This window comes from Micropterus dolomieu, linkage group LG04, assembly GCF_021292245.1.
Source record: "Micropterus dolomieu isolate WLL.071019.BEF.003 ecotype Adirondacks linkage group LG04, ASM2129224v1, whole genome shotgun sequence".
Classification (NCBI taxonomy): domain Eukaryota; kingdom Metazoa; phylum Chordata; class Actinopteri; order Centrarchiformes; family Centrarchidae; genus Micropterus; species Micropterus dolomieu.
In genome coordinates this window covers 23395931-23416792 of record NC_060153.1, presented here as the reverse complement: position 1 = coordinate 23416792, position 20862 = coordinate 23395931, and the positions used below count along the sequence as shown (strand labels likewise).

The 20862-nt window shown below is 41.6% G+C and overlaps 1 protein-coding gene across 3 annotated transcripts; it reads right to left on the bottom strand.

The window, feature by feature from the left end:
* Positions 1–1656: 1656 nt before the first annotated feature.
* On the bottom strand, positions 1657–19969 carry ldb1b (LIM-domain binding 1b). 3 transcript variants are annotated; one of them, XM_046047205.1, is made up of 11 exons: positions 19793–19969; positions 9792–9894; positions 9119–9163; positions 8792–8867; positions 8605–8707; positions 8280–8452; positions 5698–5820; positions 5499–5591; positions 4119–4242; positions 3877–4025; positions 1657–2678 (listed from the first exon to the last, which is right to left on the bottom strand). In XM_046047205.1, the coding sequence occupies exons 1-11, from the start codon at positions 19860–19862 to the stop codon at positions 2448–2450; spliced, it is 1290 nt and encodes a 429-aa protein (XP_045903161.1). In that variant the 5' UTR covers positions 19863–19969; the 3' UTR covers positions 1657–2447. The 3 variants fall into 3 exon arrangements, with proteins under 3 accessions (XP_045903161.1, XP_045903162.1, XP_045903163.1); XM_046047206.1 differs by having other exon boundaries at positions 5508–5591; positions 19793–19960; XM_046047207.1 differs by lacking the exon at positions 19793–19969 and adding an exon at positions 15798–15822 and having other exon boundaries at positions 5508–5591.
* Positions 19970–20862: the final 893 nt, after the last annotated feature.

Below are 20862 nucleotides of genomic sequence, written 5' to 3'. Positions count from 1 at the left end.
ATTATGGGATTTGCAGGATTGCATGTTTTCATACTAGTAACTGAAAGTCAGGTTATCTCTGCTTCTGCTGCACCACTTTTGTCCTTTCTTTTTTCATCCCTCACTGACAAGCCCACAAACTTTAGTAAGTTTACTTTAAATTTACTTTAAGTGTACAGGTGCTTTTGCACACTTGTTGCACTGGTAATAAGGACGTCATGTTGCCTTCAAGAGTTCTATTTATTTAATGTAAATCCAGAGAGGGTACGCACGCTGTGCTTTTCCTCACACTTCTAAACAGTGGCTTAGCTTTCATCCTTGGGCTACCTGCTGTCACATACCCTGAAGCAGAAGCCCAGTTAAATCAATGTTCTGTCAAAACTACAAAGCAAAATGAGATTTCATAGTTTCAGTGTTCGAAAGTGACCAACCCCCAGAAACACTGGCACCAACTTCATTATTTAGATGTGTTGCAATAACTACAAAATCACCAACTACACAATCTTTTAAAGTGAAAATGTATCTTTTTATTGGTACCATACATTAATTATCAAGGGCAGAAACTAACCAAATCAAAAAAATATATATCAAACGATGATTTTTCTACAGGAATTGGAGAAGGTACAAGTCACCATTCAAACTCAATCATAACTGTTGCTGGAATCAACTGTGACAAAATGGAAATGTACAAAACAGTAAACGGAGTGTCAGCTATTTTTTTCCCCTCAGACTTTACAGACTCAGCATTGCTACCAAATATGCCGACTGAACTTAATGTTAAGCTGGCTTTAGAACATGTTTGAATGATTGATGGTATCGTTCTGCACAGATGAAGGTTATTCAGACAAAAACAAATAAAAAAATCTGTTTTGGTGAGCAATCGTACGGTTAAACTAAAATTCAGTGAGCACATTCACTTGACATGAAGTTGAAAGATGCAGTACACAAAATTGTGATAAAGTGAAAAATCACTTGTTGTATAGATGAAACATGAGTGAAATTTCCAAAATAAATAAAAGGGAAAAATAAATCAACTGAAATAGTAAAATCATCGCTCCATGGTGCCATTGTACCCCCGGGGGGGTTTGTAATTTAATGTACACAAGTTTTTTTTAAAAAAAGAGGGAAGAGTAAAGAGCAGGTGGGAAGGTAGAGGGGTCGGGTTCATGAGTGTTTTTTCTCCTTTTTCCTATTTTTGTTTCTTTACATTAGATCAGGATGGCTTTAAGTAAATCTAAGTAAGAATACATTTTATTACAGTCAGACAGAACTTTGCTACTACCTTAAATATACAAGCACAAATACACAAAAATTTAAATCTCCAAAAAAGGAACAAAAAGACAAAATAAAAACATCCACACTAAATTATTTCTCTTTTATAAACATAAAAGATAAAAACAATATATTTTAGAGGGGGGAGGGATAAAAGTCCTGTGTTGCTCCTTGGTCTGTAGCTTTTCAGTATTGGTAGAAAATAAAAAAGTAACAATTGAAATGAAGGCGTTTAATACAAATTAAAAAACATTCTAGGGAAATATATACTGTATAAAAACTCTTAAAATGTGTAACTGTGTGTATGTGCATGTGTTGTAAATGCTCTGTTTGAAAGACTGCAGCCACTGTAGTCTAATCAGAGATGGCTCGGGCACTAGGGGACTCAAAATCCTTCAATCATTATGTTTATTCGTGTGTGTGTGTGTGTGTGTGTGTGTGTGTGTGTGTGTGTGTGTGTGTGTGTGTGTTTTCTCCCTAGTGCCGCATTTCAGCTCTCCTACTGGAGTGTGGATTTCAATGGTTTGTACAGGTTGATTCTAAATTCTGGTCCGCCTGCTTCAGCAAAGACACAAATAAGCTCAGACTGCCTCTTTTCTCTCCCCTCACACATTTCTCACACACACGCAGACGCACGCACACACATATACTCCATCAGGAAACATTACGAGTGACTTGTGCATCAACAGAGCAGACCAGAATTGAGTGTCATGTTTAGAGGTCGGGTGGGCAAGTGGTCCCTAAGCAACTCGCCACCATCTCGAAGCCCCGCTGCCAACATCCCCTCCACCCCGCCTGTTCCTACATGTGAACTTCAGTACGGATAGTTAAGTGTGCACACTTCTCCCCTGGATTAAATCCCTGCGCCTCATTGGTCACATCTACCCGGTACGCTGTCCAGACTGAAAATTAGCGAGAGCAGATGGGACATTTTGGGCGTGAGATGAGGAAAGGGGAGACAGAGGTGGGAGACCGTGCCTAAATATGGGGAAGTCACAGCAATGATGAAAAACGTCCTCTGGCTCTGAGACATACTGAGCTCCTTCGGGCCACCTGTGTGTGATGAATCTGAGGTCTACAGTGATGTCTAGATTGGTGAGCAGGCCATAGACTGTTGCATTCGTGGCTGTTGGGGTGGGGTGGAGTCTGGGGAGTGACAAAGAGGGGTTTGTGTTGAGGCTGCGGGGCTCTGGGCTCTACTGCGATGCCTGTGAGGTGGGGTTGTCGCTCTTGCTCTCCTGGCTGGAGGGGGCCTTGTTGTTCCAGGGTGAGTTGGAGCCCAGCGCCGGAGAGTTGTTGAAGCTGTCCTCGTCGTCAATGCCATTGGCCGCGTCGAACTGTGTGTTCTCCAGCCTCGTGATCAGACGCTCGTCTTCATCGCCGAACTCCCCTCCCATCAGTGTGGGCTCTCCCACCACCATCACGTCCTGCAAAAGACGCAAAAAAGAAGCGGAACGATTGATTTATTGTTTTAGCGGGGAGGAATGGGTGTAACAGATGTCATGTGAAAGAGAGGGTGAACTGATCTCTATACCTCTACAGCTCTTTTCACACGCCCATTCCCAACATCAAGCCTGTTGGTGCTTTCAGCTGTATTTGCTTTAAACCCAACATGGCATTTAATATAACAGGGTCTCATTTAACCATTCGACTTTCTTCCACTTAGATCTATCATCTCCCACATGTCTTCTGTCAAAAACTATATCCAGACTAGTGGTGAACAGATATGGGTTTTTAAAGGCAGATGCTGATGTTTAGAGAGCAGGGCGACTGATGGCTGATATAAAATACAGATATCAAAACAAAGAAAAGTCATGCATGTATTATATTATTTCATGCAGAATACAATGTAATATACATGGTTATCTTAGCCAGTAACGTGTTGCTTTAAAAGGAGTTTTTATTAATTAATGAATTCGATTACATTAATACTAAGTTATACTGTAGATTTCACAACATAACTGGTGTTTAAGAGAGAGTGGGGTACAGTGTGTCAGAAGTGACATCATTCAACTGCATTATTCTCTACAGTTTAACAATATATATTAAATGCTATCCAGCAATGGTTCTAGATTAGATCTGCTGTCGTTTAGGATGATACATCCGCCTTTTAAGTGCAGGTATCGGCCGTTTAATCAGGCACTGTATTTAATGCCTCTTAAATTGTCTTGTCATTAATTCTTTATGACTTTTAGTTAAGTTTGTCAAAAATGTTTGGTTATAATGTGCCTTTTTTACTGCCTTCTTGGAAACTGATTGATACAGGTGTATTTATCCCCAAATCGCTTTATCACACCTTTAGTTTAGTATTCAACTCATCTGACTTTAAAACCCACATGCCCAGGTGATCATTCATTCATAGTTATAATCTAATGTGTCATATGCTAATATTTGTACTTTAAATAATAAAATCCTGGGGGTTTATTGTTATAGAAACTTTATGTACACAGCACGACATACTGTGCCATCAGATACAAAAACAATTCTTTGGTTTCCATTGTGACACGTGAACTTCCCTCTATTCCCTCTAATCAATGCAGCGGGTTATCTCTGAACATAGTGGCAATGTTCCTTTTGGAGGTGTAATAGCAGAGTACTGACACTAGATGGCAGTGATGTACTCACTGGTACTTGGCTGGACAGAGGGAAGCCACTGCCAGGGCTCTTCTTTTTGTTGTTGTTGTTGTTATTAGTTCCTCCTCCTCCGCTGATGGTGCTGCCACCTGACATCTTGCGCTTCCGCCGTTTGTTTGGGGCCTGTCTTGATGGCTCAGCTGCAGAGAAGGGATGAAGAGAGAGAGTTACAGATACATTTACTGTGGGTTTATTTGGTTGTGTGAACCTATATCCGTGCATGCTTCACCAACCTGGTGGTGCCACCATCCTCTGCCATTTCTGGAAGAGGCAGGTCTTGAGGCAGTCTCTGGGGCTGAGGCTGTATGTCTTGTGCCTGGACATCAGCTCCTGCATGGGCTCCAGAATCACACACAGCTGGAGAGGGGAACAAAGAGATGTGGCAGGTTAGAGATTACACAGCGTTTAAGATCATTACAGGTGCTCCAATTGATCGAGCACCATCATTATAAGCTGGTGTTCAGCGCAAATTAACTGCTCAGATGGGAAAACGTGATTGTAGAAGACAAGAGCCAAACAAATAAACACGACTCAAGTGTTTTCACCGAGCAGCCACATTACGGTTTCTCCACCTCCACCACAGAGGCAAGCAGTGTGTAGAATTCCAGATGCAGACAGACGAGCAGTATTTTTGGACTGCCAGTATCTAGTAAGCACCCAGGTAAGACAGGCAGAACGTAGTTGTTATTGAGAGTAGTCTTTTTCCAGTTGTTTTCTATAGGCAGTAAGCACTTTGCCCTCATTTTAGATGCTCCGAGATGCATTTTTGCAAGAGTGTTCTGAACATTTTGAGTTGAAATAACCTTAACTCGGAGCAGAAAAGCGTATGACGTCATTTGCGTTGTCCCCATTGTCCAATCGGATCAGATTTGTGAATTTACTTCACAAAATCATAATACAACAAGCTGCTCCTTTTTTTAGTTGTAGGCTGCAACAAAACAGAGACATAGTGGCAAGATGCAACAAGTGAGGCACTGCAATAGTAGGGAGTTTTAAGTGGTGTCACATAGAGATGATAGATAATAAGATATAATGAATTACTTTTCAAATTTCTAGTAGTGTTGAGGAATATGTTAATATTTTGTAGAAGTGACACCAATTTAAAAACTGACGTGTACCAACATGAGGCTGTGACTGTCGCACCGTCTCTTATGCACAAGCTTCCTATAGACAAGAGCACTGAACCTGCAGTTTGAGTCCAACTTGTGAAGCCTTCAGTGTTTGTTGGTATAACACAAGATACATGTAACATGGGGGACCCATACATCAAAACACTGATCTACAGAAGTGAAAAGCGCTCTACATAGTACCTTTTAATGTCTCCATAAAGAAAGTAGTCGAGCATCATAAAGACAATCGATGGCAACATTTATTGCATCGATTTCTCAAAAATTACAATTATGTTATTATTTGATAGCAGGGACTGTTTGACGACAGCCCCTGCTCTCAACTAAAACATTAATCCCTCTCAACAAGTCACAATGATGCTGATGAATTACAAATAAGTGAATAGTCATATTAAACCGTTTCAGTTTGTCCCTACGTTCCTACTAAATGACAGGACCATTATCAAGACACAATGAAGAGAAAAACATTAAAGGTCGTTTGCGTGCCTCACTCACTCGGAGGTAGTTAAGGGTGGAGTTCGACAGGCCACATCGTGTTATGTTTTTGGACAGCTGGTCCAGCATCTGTGGGTCCTGGGCCTGAAACATCAATAGGGGACAGGTTACAAAGTGGACACTCACATACATCATTATATACATCAGTGGACAATATGTAGCCAGTCCCACCCCCTCTGTATCCACTCACATGCATGGCCAGTATACTGCGGGGGATGAGTTCACGGTGTTGTCTGATGCTGAAGTGCCACGTCTTTATCCTCATCATGTCGTCAAACATGAACTCCAGGTATAGGCGTCCTTCTACACACACCTACAGCAGGTCAGAGGACTGACGTCAGTATACAGCAGTTGGACTCAGACAGACACTGGTACAAGCTGCACCTCTACTCAGATGTAAAGCAATTCATTATGCATTTAAGACTTGGGTTCAGGGTATAAAGTTAACTTTGTGGTCAATTAAATGGCGTAAGATATGATGTACAGGTATACAGTGTTTCTTCTGTAACGAAAGGTTTGCTTGGGGGGCAATGTTACTGGCGTTTTCAACTACTTTGATAAGTCATTTTTCATTTAAACACATTTCATGGTCACAGCTTGAAAAATGTGCTGCTTTTATCTTTAATTATTTTAATTTATCCATAATGAAAATAATCACTAGTTCCAGTCCGATACAAAATACTTCAAAATGAGCAGGGTGGTGCATTTTTCTACACAGAGTACTTTTAAAGCTTTATGTACATTTTCATGATTTTTCCTTAAGTTTTACATTTCCAATGCAGGACTTTTCACAGTGTGGTATTAGTACTTTTACTGGAGTAAAGGATCTGACTACTTCCTCCATCCTCTCTCTCTATTAAGGTAAACAAACACTTAACTATATATAAGGTTACTAATTTGCAAGCTCTGCAGTGTTACCAGCTGAGCCCCCCCCCTTTAAGGAAGGTGGCCTTGTGGGTAACACATGTGTTTAACGTCGACTAGCAGGTTTCTTGTGGGAACTGAGTCTCTCCCGGTGTGTGAATAAAGTACCAACACGTTGCCGCTATAAAGGGGTAGTTAGGTCACTTAGGTCAGGCATTTTGTGGCTATTTAAAGTGTTGAGTTTGCGTGTTTGAGTGTTGCGACAGTATCCTCCTGCATTCTTCACAGCAGAGTTGTGTGCAACTTACCATGGATAAAGCAGAAACACTGAGCTAGCTAGATAACGGTAGCGATGGTGGAAAGCGAGGGTCAATCAAAGAATTGCAATTAGGGATGTCCCCAAATAAGGATTTACATAGTCGAATCAGAATCGTCAAATCCTGCCTATAGCCGGCTATTTAAAAACAATAAAATATTCTTTGTGTGGTTCATCAACGGTGATAAATTATCCGAAAGTCCCGCAAGGTGCGGAAAACTCGGCACAACACCGGTGAAGCTGGGGCGCGGTCTCTTCAACAAGTGTTCCTCTTCTGCCACTACACCTACACATGCGCACTGACGACCCAGGGTTAGGGTTACAATTTTGGATTTATTCACGCACTTTAAAAACATTTATTGAAAGTTTTATTCTTTTTACATGTTTATTTACAGCATTAAATGCTGAAATGTATATTGTTAATAGGTTGTATATGAACCTATTGGGAGAAAACTGGTAGTTCTATGTAACTTCACTGCGAATCTTAGACTGTGAGATTGACAGGATAATCAGGCTCCGCCCATCAAAGCATCGAATCTTCGACTATTTGTGGTCAGCCCTAATTGCAATACAATTATTGACAGTCACACGTTAAATGCCACCAGTGTGCAGAGTTAATGCAAAACAAAATGGGGTCAGTCGACTTATGTGTTGTAGTGACTAGAGTTTGTAGTACGTAAGGTCTATTTCAGCAAACCACCAATGGCGTCTAACCTCCTTTAAGCAAATGTATTTTTTTTTACTCTCATTCGGCGAGTGCCAATTTTGGACCCTGCTACAATTGTACATCCATTCGGCGAGTGCCAATTTTGGACCCTGCTACAATTGTACATCCAGATAACCACAATGCTGAAGAAAGAGTCCAAACTATCAGGTGGCTTGCAACCACTTTGCATTAATTTGCAAACGTGTGCTAATTTAAAAAATGCTAATTCAATTCTGTTGGCATATGAGTTTTTTTTTTTTTCTTTTTTACAGAGGAATAAATAAGAAAATAACCACTAAAATCACCATTTTGTTAGGAAAAAAAATGTTGTATTAATCAGGCTGTGAATGATATATGAACAAAGCCCTCTGTAACCTTCAGACTATAGATACAACTGACAGGTTTGGTGAAGTGGAGTTTTCTGTCTTAATGTATGAGGAAAAAAACTCATTTTGAGAAAATGGTCTTTAAAATTTGTATCATAAATTCCATTACAATTCCAGTAAGATAATTATTTTTTAAATATTTTCTGAAATGTTATGTTCAAGTATGCAAATAAGGCATTATGCTAACTTTCAGTGAATTTAGAAGAAAATCGACAGATGCAAATAGACAAAGTGTAGTAAAATAAACACCTAAATGTATATTTTGGGTGTTTTCTTACCATTAGTCTAAAAGAAGACATGTTATGGAAGCAAAAAGTTTGAGGTGTCAGGTGTGCACTGACTGTTTAGGAGTCACAAGCTCAAGCGTTTCTACTTCTTACAATTCACAAAGTGATGGTTATTCAATAATACCTGTGTTATCTGTGTAATATACGAGTTGTTTTCTAATTAACAACAGAAATAGCCACACATATTTTCAACAACAAGCTAGAGACACACACCTGTGTGAACATGGGCTTTCCATTCTGGGTGACCATGGTGCACTGATCACAGTCAAGGGAGACAAAGTTATTGTGGAAGGACTCCTTAGGATGTTTCAGCACATAGTAGAGCTCAGTGGCACCCCCCTCAAATATACTCCGGAAGTACCTTGGAATCAACGTCCGGCCAATTGCTTCAGAAGAGAGAAAACATGAAGGGCGTGAGACAGAAAGAAATTAGCATGTTACAGGATGTAGTCCATTTGTGACAGCGAGACTTTGGATTAAATGGGCGGTATACGTATGAAACAAAGAGGCAAAATGTCCCAGTGACTTTGTTTCTTACTGTAACGTTTGGGTCCATCCTCCAGACAGAAAGTAATGGTCAACATGGCATCATCTTCAAAGAACTCTGTAGTAAATGCATCCCACCACAGATTATCACATTCCTACAGGGTGTAGAGGGGGAAAATAATCAGTTACCGACACAAACATTGGATTGTTTTTGAGCATGACTGTGTGTGCCTACGAACCTCTGTCCAGTTCTGTAGCCGTTTGTTGAGTTCAAATATTCTGTAGTCTGTCTGGTTGCCATATGGTGTGTGCCTCCTGGTCCATCGTGGAAAGACAGTAAGATGAAAAATAAAAAAGCGGGACAGGGTGCGAGAACAGTTAAAGCTCTTACAGCTTCCACACATTTAGTGCTGTTTCACTACCTAGTTTAGCCTTGTCACAGACTAAATGCAAACTCTCTATTAAGAGAGAGATAAGAGCACAACTTGCCACAACTTTATCTTTACTTGTGTTATTATTGCCGTTTTCACACTAGCTGTAGATAACAGGAAATAATGCATTGTTACCCTATTCCTGGCTCCAGGTATGTGGGAGGATACATTGGGGTGGGACTGGAGAAACAAGAGACAGAGAGATTATTACATTCAGCTATAGTGCTAATATGCCCTCCTCCAGGAACTAGTCTGTCTTTGCGACCCTGGGACGCAAGCCAAACATGGCACAAATTGGATGACACAAGGAGACAGTAAATAACACACTTGTCAGATACACACACACACACACACACACACACACACCCCAACTGCAGTTGATTTGTTTTATGCAATAAGACAAGCTGTGAGGCACAGCTCACGATCCTGCAGAGGTATACTCTAACCTTACCGACGCTGGCGTTTCTTTAAAAAGAGAAATAAGCTATGCAGCTTCTGAAACTTAATGTACATCTTGAACTAAACATCTTGAGTATAGTAGAAGTTTGTGAACCTCCTGAATATAGCCATTTACAGAGTCACAATACAATGGTGCTTGTTCATCATCTAAACTACTTTCTACAGTTTGCTGATTGGTCAGCAAATTGGCTGATTGGTCATGTTTTCCAAACTAAAACTCTTGATATTCAGGCTGGATTTACAAGGCCATATAAACATGGTATGCAATAATACAAACACCTGTAGAAGATCTGTTCAAGCTAGAATGGTGAACTCCAAAACACACAGAAAACACAGACATAAAACTCACCCCACGTCTCTGTCCAGCATGGTGCCGGGGTGGAAAGGGGGAAAAGTGCTGCCGTTGGGGGGCTCCTTAGGGGAGTACAGCTTGAATGACTTGGAGGAACAGCCTGGAAGAGAGGTGAGGAAAAAACAAGAAAAGGTTTTATTTTTTTATTATAGGTTCAGAAGTTACCTTAAGCAACTTCATGACAAAAGAAAATCCTGATTGGTGTGACTGCTAAACCAGATAAGACATGACTAATGTGTATAATTTGGTAATAACTGCCGTTTAATTTATTAATCCACACATGTATTGACACTGCATAACACACTTTGCATGGTGGCCCCGAAAAAGCCCAAAATAGAAAGGACATAGGCCTAAAAGAGAGAAGATTTGAGAATTACAGTGTTAACACTAGTCTTTTACTTTTGGAGTGACACCTGACTGTATCATGTGAGGTGAAGGCAAATGCAGCCTGAACTGGCCAGTAAGGCCCTGTTTCATTTGGCTGCAGTCAATCACAGGTCATCCCCCAATATACTGTAAACAATGCGCTCATGGTACACCCCTAAAGAAAATACTGCCTTCCATCTACAATTACCAAACACAAACAGACCAATACTGTCTCAGCTCAAACCCTTGTTCTAGTCTAATTGCCCAGCTCTGCTATAAAGGCCATCCAGGCGTGGCGGCCTCTAGGTCACGACCCCTGCCGTCACCATGGTGAAGCCCCGCCTTCTTAATGTCTCTGTCCTGTCTGTGCATATTAAACATATCTCTGACACTGTGTGTGTGTGTGCGCGTGTGTTTTGTGTGTGTGCAGGACAGAATGATATACATCATAATACATCTAGAGGGACGGACAGGAAAAAAAAGCCTTAATTGGATTAGTAGGATGTTTAAAGGGAAATTTTGGTTTGACAACACAACAGAGATGTAAAATATACTTTTCTAGTATACGATAAGACAATTTAGAGTAAAATAGCCTCTCCGCTGTTAGAAGACGTTTTTAAAAAAAAAAGGAGACTTTACAATATAATGGATAAAAAATGTCTTGCTGTAATTTGGTTGAAGACTTTACAGTAAAATAAACCTGCCGATGTCACATAAGAGACAGACGGACACATGGACCTTAGGGGCCACACGAACATACATCAGAATGGTGTTCTTAAAATCCCTCATCTATGTTCATGTCCATTTAAAATGAATCCTCTTGTGAATAATGGCAGCTTATCTCTTAGAACACATCTCTTACGGTTTATATTCTACTGTATGTAAACAGCAGCCACATAGTCTATCATAGCTCTTATAGACCATAGGTGAACAGATAATGCATTTACAAAAAAGTTTGTTATGAGGAGTACAGATGTTCAAAACAAGATTTGAATCTTCTACATGGAAGAAAAAGCCACACAACCTCAAATGCATTTGAAACCCTGCCTTCACTTTGTGTAAAAACAAGTTGTTTACTGTGTGCGTCAGCACCGCTATGCTATGGGCTGAATGCACCACCAGAGGAAAACAAATGGGGTTGATAAATAAATAAATAATCGATGGTTATGTGTCCATTAGTTGTTGAGAGCTCCATTAGCTCCTCTCCTCTCCTGTTAGCGGTTAATGACGGGCAGTCACAATCACATCAGCTGGACTCCACTTCCTCCACTGGGAATCATGTTGCCCTCTCTCTTATAAGTAGTACATATATAATATACATTATAAATGCACATCTTCCTGGCCTGAGTGATGGTCGGCCAACCTTCAGAGCAAAGCGTACCTCAAATGTTGAGGGACATGGGTGTCAAAAACATCTTAACACGTGATTTCACGTGAACCTGAGACACAAAAACCCACCCAGCATTACCAGGTCTCCTCTAAATAAGAATATCCTGTGGACTCCTGCCACCATGATTACTAGTGGGGACAAGAAGTCCATCCAAACGGAATATTGGCTATAGCTAATGTTAGGTTACACTAACTGCTACTTTAGCAAACTTTTTACAAAAACCGACATGATTCTTCAGTTTTTAATTAAGTCGCACTGAAATGCCCTTTTCTCCATCTATGCGGTTCATTCCTCTAACAGTCAAAGCACATATGACATGGAGTTGTCTGCTTACAAAGGCAATTAGAAAGGCTGCAAGCGCATAATGCTAACACCTAGCTGTTAGCCAGGCTAAAATGTAAAACACAGGTGATTTCGGGACGCGAGGGATCCTCACTACATAACGCCAACCAACACTCATTTTATCAAACAAGACAGCCGTGTAAACATAGACTAAACCCAACCAATAACCTCGACATCTTCAACCACCCAAACGTTGCCTGTCCACAACACTGCTCTGTAGGCCTGCAGGCAAGCTAACGTTAGCAAGCCAGATAACTGTTAGTAACCAGTTAGCTGGTGTTAGCCGTCCTGCTAACGCCTCAGCGTTAAATCCCCTTTCAACGAGAAATCACCGACATAAGACGCCAAATTACAACCGCGCCAGCTCGTAAACCACATTTAATCACCACAGCAGATATACATTGCAGTCCGAGTGTGTGTTTGGGAAAAGCGACCCCTTTACCTGCAAAGAAGTCCAATCAGAAAATTGATGTTTACAGATCCGTGGTGATAGACCGTGTGTACGCTCCGTGCGTAAAGACGGATAGGCCCGCTGGACGCAACGTACCAACACAATACGTCCCTGTGAAGAGGATCAATGAAAGAATCTACTCAAACCGCGAGACTGAAACAGAATAAGGCCTTAATTGCGGGAGTCGGTCGGTTATGTTTTGTCCCGCATGAGGCCTTGTCAATGGGCTGAAGCCTGCTGTGGGTTTACATACGGACCCAGATGAGCCCTTTGTTCACGGGAGGACATGAACAATAGCTGTAGGCCCTCCTCCTCCTCCTCCTCCTCTCCCTCCGCAATGCATTTTCTCCTCTCTCCTCTGCCCTGCACCGCCAGCCGCCCTCTCCCCCCTTCCCCTTCTCCTTCTCCTCCTCCTCCTCATCCTCCTCCTCCTCCCTCCACTAATGCACAACTGCACATGAAGGTTGTCTGGTAAGCATTTTTTTCTCCTTCATTCCTCCTCCCTACATCCTATCCTTACTCGTAACTGACACAGATGAGAATTGTCCTAATGCAGCCCAGTGGAAGTGTGTGTGGAAATAAAGAACACACTGACTGCAAAGTGGTTTTCATGTTTGCCTAATTAATGGACATCAGCTTGCTGTAAACAACTGAACTGAGACAGAGACAGCCAAGACCATCGACATATGCATGACACACTGTGGGCCCATACAGTGGGATGCATGGGTAATGCAGCAGCCTGATTAGTCAAATGTAGATTGAGATGTTATTAATTAACTTTCATGTAATTATAATAATCTTGGGTTGTTTACAGTAAATTGTGTCTTTGAGTTTGCACACTTAAATGTCTCCAAGGTAGGCTTGTAAATCCATTACCATTGGGAATCTCTCTCTCTCTCTCTCTCTCTCTCTCTCTCTCTCTCTCTCTCTCTCTCTCTCTCTCTCTGCATAAACACACACACACATTCACAAACACACAGGAAGCACTAAGCCAAAAGGAGAATCCCATAGGCCCTCTAAATCTGCTTAAATCGCCTCAAATTATAATCAGATATTCAGATCACAGCCAGCAAGGACTCACCCTTATGGGCAAAGTTGGGATATAAAAAGAACAAGCAGTTAGGTCAGTAGTTTTTCATACATTTATGCAAGTGGATGTCATAATATTTGCTCATTTGATATACAGTATTCATCCCTAAAGGAAGAAACGACTAGGACTCCTAACATGTCTGACAAGTGATTCCATATCAAGGTTGAAAAATGGTATCCTTTCAAACACTAAAGTGCTTTCCCCTGCCTCGATTATTTAAGGACGCTGCAACCACCAGCATGAGCATGGTTCTGATTTATTCACTACCCGTGTACACAGGGAGTGAAAACACAATGTTTCATAAATGATTTATTCGCAAATTAAGCTGCTCTTGGGAGCCGCTCTGTGGAAACAGCTAACAGGCTTTCACAGAGGCTGCTGTACATTTGAACACCGGTAGGTAATATTATTATAACATAATCTGACATTATTTTGGTTCAAGTAGAATTAATTGAACAATTTATAATTATGTGAACCTTAGATAAAGTCTTATTCTGTTTTTAATAAATGTGTAATCCACAGTGAACCGGAGCCTGGAACAACTTTTTAAAATGTTTTTGACAGATGAGCAGTGGTCAGATTAATGTAAGTTTGTAGAGCCAGTTTCCCTCCAGGGTGCATTTCAAGCATCAGTTCCACAATGTTTTACAGCTGACGAATTTCTATATTGTGAGCACGTGAACCTGGGATTTTTTCGTATACCTTATTCCAAACTTGTTTTTGCCTTAAAGTAAAGAAAAAAAAGCTAAAAGAAGTTACATTCATAGTAATATGAAAAAAGGAACATACTAATAATCTAAAGATATTACCAAAATGAATACAATAATAATAAGTCATTAATTAAAGCACTCACTTCATCTGTATTAAAGTAAGTGTGATAAATTGAATGACCAACTCACTGATTTGATCAGTTAAACATCCATTCCACCCCTATTATGTCACTCCTATATCCGCCAGTCCATTGATGTACTCCTCTACTGTTTAATTGTGGCCCTCATAATCAAACCATTTTCTCCATCTCCTCCGCTATTCAGACATTTATGAGACGGTGAAGTCAGGTACAATGATCTTTTGTTGTATGTTTGTTTAATTTTTTGTTTGTGTCTGTTCAACTGTACTTTTCTGCTGTCTCGTAGCAGAAGGCGTCACTTCATTCGGACATATTTGCAGATCTTTGAGGTCTGGATGCGTAAACTTGGAACATAACTCATAACTCCCTTTACGTCTGCAAAATGGAGACGGCAGCTCAAATGCGGACTTCTTTGCAGAGTCCCAAGTTGGGAGAAATATAGAGCATGGTGAAGCGCAGTGTCTCTCGTGTAGAGAGGATGAGCCGCTCAGAGGCCTGTCTCTCACCCGACCAGCAACAAAGATGCTTGGGCTAAGTTTGTGCATGTTGTTTGACCATGGTAAGCTTGTGACATGATCACTTCACAGCTCACGAGGCTCCTGTCAGTCTTTTGGCAGCATCTTTGTGTGTCTAGTACCAGGGGGAGGTGTAGTTAGTAGTAGCTTAGAGTGTCTGTTGTGGGTGACTTATGTGGATTTGCCTATCTTACATTCGCTGGCCCCTGTAGCCATGGCAACACAAGCAGTCAATGCTGTCACAACCGGAGCGAGGCAAAGAATCATCCATGGAAATGGACACACAAGGGTTAATCCTGTGTGTGTGTGTGTGTGTGTGTGTGTGTGTGTCTCCAGAGCTCGCCCATTGAAATGGTACATGACGGGGTTAATCCCCACTGCATGTGGCTGTGTGTGTGTGTGTGTGTGTGTGTGTGTGTGTGTGTGTGTGTGTGTGTGTGTGGTGGGGTGATGGAGAAGAGGTGGGGGTGGGAGGTGTGTCAGGATAAAGCTTGAAGGGCTTACACACACCGTTTCTTTTGCTCTCAGGCATAGGGCAGGCCTTATCTTCAACCAGCACCCCAGCCAGTGAAACACACACACACACAAACACACGCACACGCTGCTGCCTAACCTTCACTTCACCAGCTAGCCTCATTTTCCAACTTGCAGCCACACATTCACACCTAAAGCCATAAATCCATGTACAATAAGTGATTAAAGCTGGTGCGTACGGTGGCTGAATAAACTCCCTAAAGTGCACAATGTGATTTCACTAGGCTTACACTTAAACCTACAAGTGCAACTTGTTTAATTTACCTTTTTATCAAAGTCAGAAAAAGAGGGAAAGGACCCAAACTTGCATTTCTCTGCACATCAACAAACCAAGAGATACATCAAGAAAAATGGTCCGACATTGTCTTTTTGAGCTGTTTTGTTTTCTTTGACCTCGGGGCGTTTGGTTGCTGAATCAGCTGTGAGAAAGACAACAAGCAAAAGATCAGAATAAGAAAGACTTACCTCCTTCCGTTTCTAGCTGTTCTAACATCGCCATTTTGTCACCCACACATGCACTTTCACAACGATATACTGATCTAAGTCAAAGACTCTGTTTTCATGCCTCTCCCTTTCACTGATATCTCCCATGTCCAGACTGTCAGGCTCAGGGGCACTAGGAGAGGGGGAGAAGTGTGTGTGTGTGTGTGTGTGTGTGTGTGTGTGTGTGTGTGTGTGTGTGTGTGCGCGCCTACATATGTGCAAATGTGTGCAGCGTGCCACTTCCACTCACTAGTCAACAGGAAAGCGAGCAGCGCACACATCTGCCAGAGTTCTGATAACGACTGTCCCAGTCGCCTTCCCTTGAGCTTGCAGAGACAGCCTGATCTGGGGACAGTCTCATGTTGGTGTGAGTGTAGGAACAGCCCTGACCAAACTGATCCCAGCATAAAGACAGGAGCTTCCTTTTAATGAGATTGACATCAGTTAATTTTTGTTTTTTCCGTTTTTTTCCCCACCAAACAGGAATAAAAACACAACCACTCCTGTTATCATATTGCATTCACTACATTACTTTCCCCAAGTTTAATGCCAAAGCTACTGTTAATGGCATTTTAACTCTCCATAGCAATAAAGTTAGACATACTGTAAACACATCAATAGACAGTCCCATTCCTTTATATGGAAGCTAGATGTCTGTCTCTGTCTGCCAGATTTGCTACATTTGGCAGCTCCGGCTTCTTTACTCTCTTATTGGATCAGATGGAGAGACAGAGACCTATCTCTCTGATTCAACTCTGATAAAAGATCCAAAGGACAAGCTGCCAGGTTTTGGAAGAATGAGCACTAACAGAGAACATTGGCCAGTTTCAAATCAAATAGCCTGTGAGTCAGTGACGCTTCTCTGCACTAGTACTTGCTTTACTTTACTTGAGTTATTCCATTTTATACTACTTTATAATAAATAAAACAATTGCCTATTTAAAGTAATTAAGACAATGTTCACCTCAGCCAACTACAACATAATTTGTTGGCCCTACAAAGCCAAACTGCAGTAACTACATATTTAGTCAGTATATCAAGACCTGATCTGATTGTTGACATTTGTTTCAACACATAAATTATTTTAAGGCATAGAAATCTATAATTTTGAATCTCAAAACCAAACAAACATCTAAAGCAAGAGAGCCAAATCCAGTTCAACTTAGCTAGTGAGATAGCCACAGCTATATATGAAACGTCTTGTAGTAGGAAGGAAGTAGCTAAATCCAGTCATGGAGAATAAAAACAGCTAAGGTGCACCCCAGGAGCCTGATATTATATGTCAAGGCAGAGTCCTTACAGGTGGAGTCCTTTGCTGCATGTCATCCCCTCTCACTCGGCTGCCTTTCCTGTCTCTCTCTACTGTCACTATCCAAATAAAAATGCGGAAATGCCACAAAATAAAGCTACTAAAAGGTAACTAGCCTAGCTTATCAGAATAGTAGTAACTGTCAAGAAGAATTACATTAAATGAAGGCATTACAGTCGGTCCATCTGCTGCACAGTTTGTTTCAGTCAGCCTGAGAACTTCAAACCCCTTTTCTGTAGTTACTGCTCTGTGTTTGTAAGGCAATATTGTGAGATGATGTAAATTTGTCTGTCTTTGGAAATTTTTGCCATACTGTTTATACCTAGGTATCTCTCGTGTTATTATCTCTAGGTGTATTAGGCTGTTGAAGACAATATGGCAAATGAACGAGTGGCTCTTCAGACTTCCTCAACGAGGTATGTAGACCTGGTTACAAATTAAAAAAAAAAAACTAAAGGAAGAGAAATAAACAAACAAACTTAGCAAGATTGGTTAACTCTTATGTTAATAGTATTGAATATATTTTCATATGGATTTATCTATTGTTTAACTAATCTCTCATATTCAAAACCAGAACAAAGTAATATACAGTACTGTGCAAAAGATGTGGGAAAAATGTTTTAAAGTAAGAATGCTTTCAAAAATAGACATGTTGATGTGTATCAATTAACAAAAAAGTGAGTGAACAGAAGAAAAATCTAAATCCAGTCAAAATTTGGTGTGACCACCCTTTGCCTTTAAAACACTTCTAGGTACACTTGCACAAAATCAGGGATTTTGTAGGCATATTGTCAGGTGTTTGATTAAACAATTATACCAAACAAGTGCAACTGATCACCATTCAATATGTAGGTTGAAACACAATCAATAACTGAAGCAGAAACAGCTGTGTGGGAGGAATACAACTGGGTGAGGAACAGCCAAACTCACCCAACAAGGTGAGGCTGCTGAAGACTGTTTACTGTCAAAAGTCATACGCCACGGCAAGACTGAGCACAGCAATAAGACACAAGGTAGTTATACTGCATCAGCAAGGTCTCTCCCAGGGAGAATTTCCAAAGCAGACAGGGGTTTCCAGATGTGCTGTCCAAGCTCTTTTGAAGAATCACAAAGAAACAAGCTACGTTGAGGACTATACAGTAGATGCAGTGGTCAGCCAAAGAAACTTACTGCAGCAGATGAAAGACACATGCCTACCATCTGCCATCAGCTCAGAACTGCAGAAAACAGTGAGACCTTGGTACATCTATCTGTTATGAGTTAAGGATTCTGGTCTTGTTTTGGTTCCATGTCTGGTGTTCTACTGTTTTGCCCATGTTTGCTCTTTGTTTTGTTGATCCTGTTTAAGTCTGTTTTTGGTTGTTCTGGATCAGTTATTTATATTATTCTGTTTCTTCCTGGTTATTATTAGTTTTCTTATGGCGTTATTTGTGTCTGTCTGTTTTCCCCTGCTGTCTCTCTGCCTGCCTGTGTCTCATTAGTCCTGATCCCCCTCACCTGTGTTGCTCCCGCCCCGCTCGTTAGTCCCTGTGTATATATGCCTGCTGGTGTCTTCAGTCTTGGTCACGTCCTTGTCGTCTGTGTTGAGTGGTCTGCCTTGTGCTCTGTTTTCCCTGTTCTCTGGAATATTCTCTGGTTTTTGGATTGCCTTGTGTTTGTTGGATTTACCTCAGTTTGGACTTACCCTTGTGCTTCCATGTAAGCTTGTTTGAGTTTGGTTTTTTTGAGTTAATAAATCCTTTTGAACTGCATCATCGCCTTTTGGTCTGCATTTGGGTCCACACCTCAGCCTTCACTCAGCCAACCCATGACACTATTTACTGTCTGGAGAAGTCTGGTCAGAAGTTGCTGTTGTGGAAGATTTGCAGCCCAAAAGCCATAACTCCGACTTGGAAACAAGGCCACGTAACTCAACTATGCAGAGAAACACAGGAACTGGGCTGCAGAGAAATGGCAGCAGGTGCTGATGAGTCAAAATGTGAAATATTTGGCTCCAGCAGAAGGCAGGTTGTTCGCCGAAGGGCTAGAGAGTGGTACAAGAAGTGTCTACAGCCAACAGTGAAGCATGGGGTCCTTGCAAGTTTGGGGCTGCCTTTCTGTAAACGGAGTTGGGGATTTGGTCAAAATGAAGTCTTCTCAATGCTGAGAAGAACAGGCAGATACTTATCCATCATGCAGTACCATCTGGGTGGCGTCTGATTGTCCACACATTTATTCAGCAGCATGGCAACGACCCCAAATGTACAGCGAAAGTCATGTTTTTATGGGCACCTCTCAACCCAAACATCATTACGCATAATTTAATCAAACTTTTTTATGAAGCAGGTTGGTCCATGTGGTTATTTCATTCATCATTATGTTTTCTCCTACCTCAATGAAGAAATTAAGTATTTTGATATTGCTGGATTGCTACTTTTAGCAAGGATCAGAATAACTCCTCCACCACTGCTTATATCAGGAAATTATTGACGCAGCTCCTTTGCAAGAGCAAATAAAAGCTAAACAACTTCACATAAAAGAACAATATTCAAAGCTGTTATGCAAATATGCTTCATAAGTAAAACTATGCAAATGATGCTGTTATTCTGCACAAAGCAATCATACTCCATTTGATTTACTGTCGGAACTTCACCATGCATCATTACAAGGGGAAGAAATTACAACTGACCTACAATCAGCTGTTGTCCTTTGATAGCAGTGCCCTCTTGTGGCCGCAGTGAGCCATTGTTTGTTTTCATACTGCCATACAGTATTTTCTCGCACCCTGGGTGAATTCCCTAGTCAGGATTTTCTCTGGCAGGCAAACGCAGACTGCAACAAGGGAACTTCAGCAACAAGGCAAGTGTGTCACATGTTAGTACAGGCCAATGGGTGAAGGGATTAAATCAGAAAAAAGGGTTCTGGGTTGTGAGCCAGTTTGTCATTAATAAATAGGATCTGTCTTTCATAAAAAAACATGTTATGTTGTGTTGGCAACTTAATGATCAGCATTATTAGCCATCATCCCCATTCCACACACACACACACACACACACACACACACACACACACACTGGCATTTTGCAGGTGGCTGTGTGTGTGTGTGTGTGTGGCAGCGGTTGGTGTCAGCTGACAGCTGTGTGAGGGGAGATGACAGTGCCCTGATGCTGCGTGCTCTGTTCTCTGGGAGCCATTTTGTCTGTCTCTGATCTCAGAGTCAGGTCTGCTCCCCCCCTCAGCCAATCACGTCACCGCTCAGCCTTGCAGAAAACATAGAAACACAGTCTGATCTCTCTCTCTCTCACTCTGTCTCCCCTCCTGCGCTCCTACAGTGCTCATCTCCCACTTGCCTCTCTCTCTTTTCTTGGCTCTTCTGCTTTCTGCCTCCCCCACCCCCTCCGTCACCTCTCGCCTCTCCTGTTTTCTCTTTCTTGCCACCCTCCCTGCCCCTCCTGCTCTTCCTCTCTCTTAATCCACATCTCTCCTCAGTATCTGCTCACTCCCTCTCTCTTCCCCTCCGTCACACCCTCCTCCTCCTCTTCAAGCTCTCTTGTTGTGCAACCCGTTTCTAAACAGCTCAGCCTTTGTGCGTTTTTGTCTGTTGCCATTTCAGCCAGGCTGCAGTCTTTACTCATTTTCCTCCAATCAGGGACACCATGTGACTCTCTGCATGAGAGGGCACAGTCCCTTCCCCCTTCTCTCCTCCCTCTCTCATTCTCTCTCTCCCCTTCTCCCTTCCCTCCCTCCTCACCCCCCTCC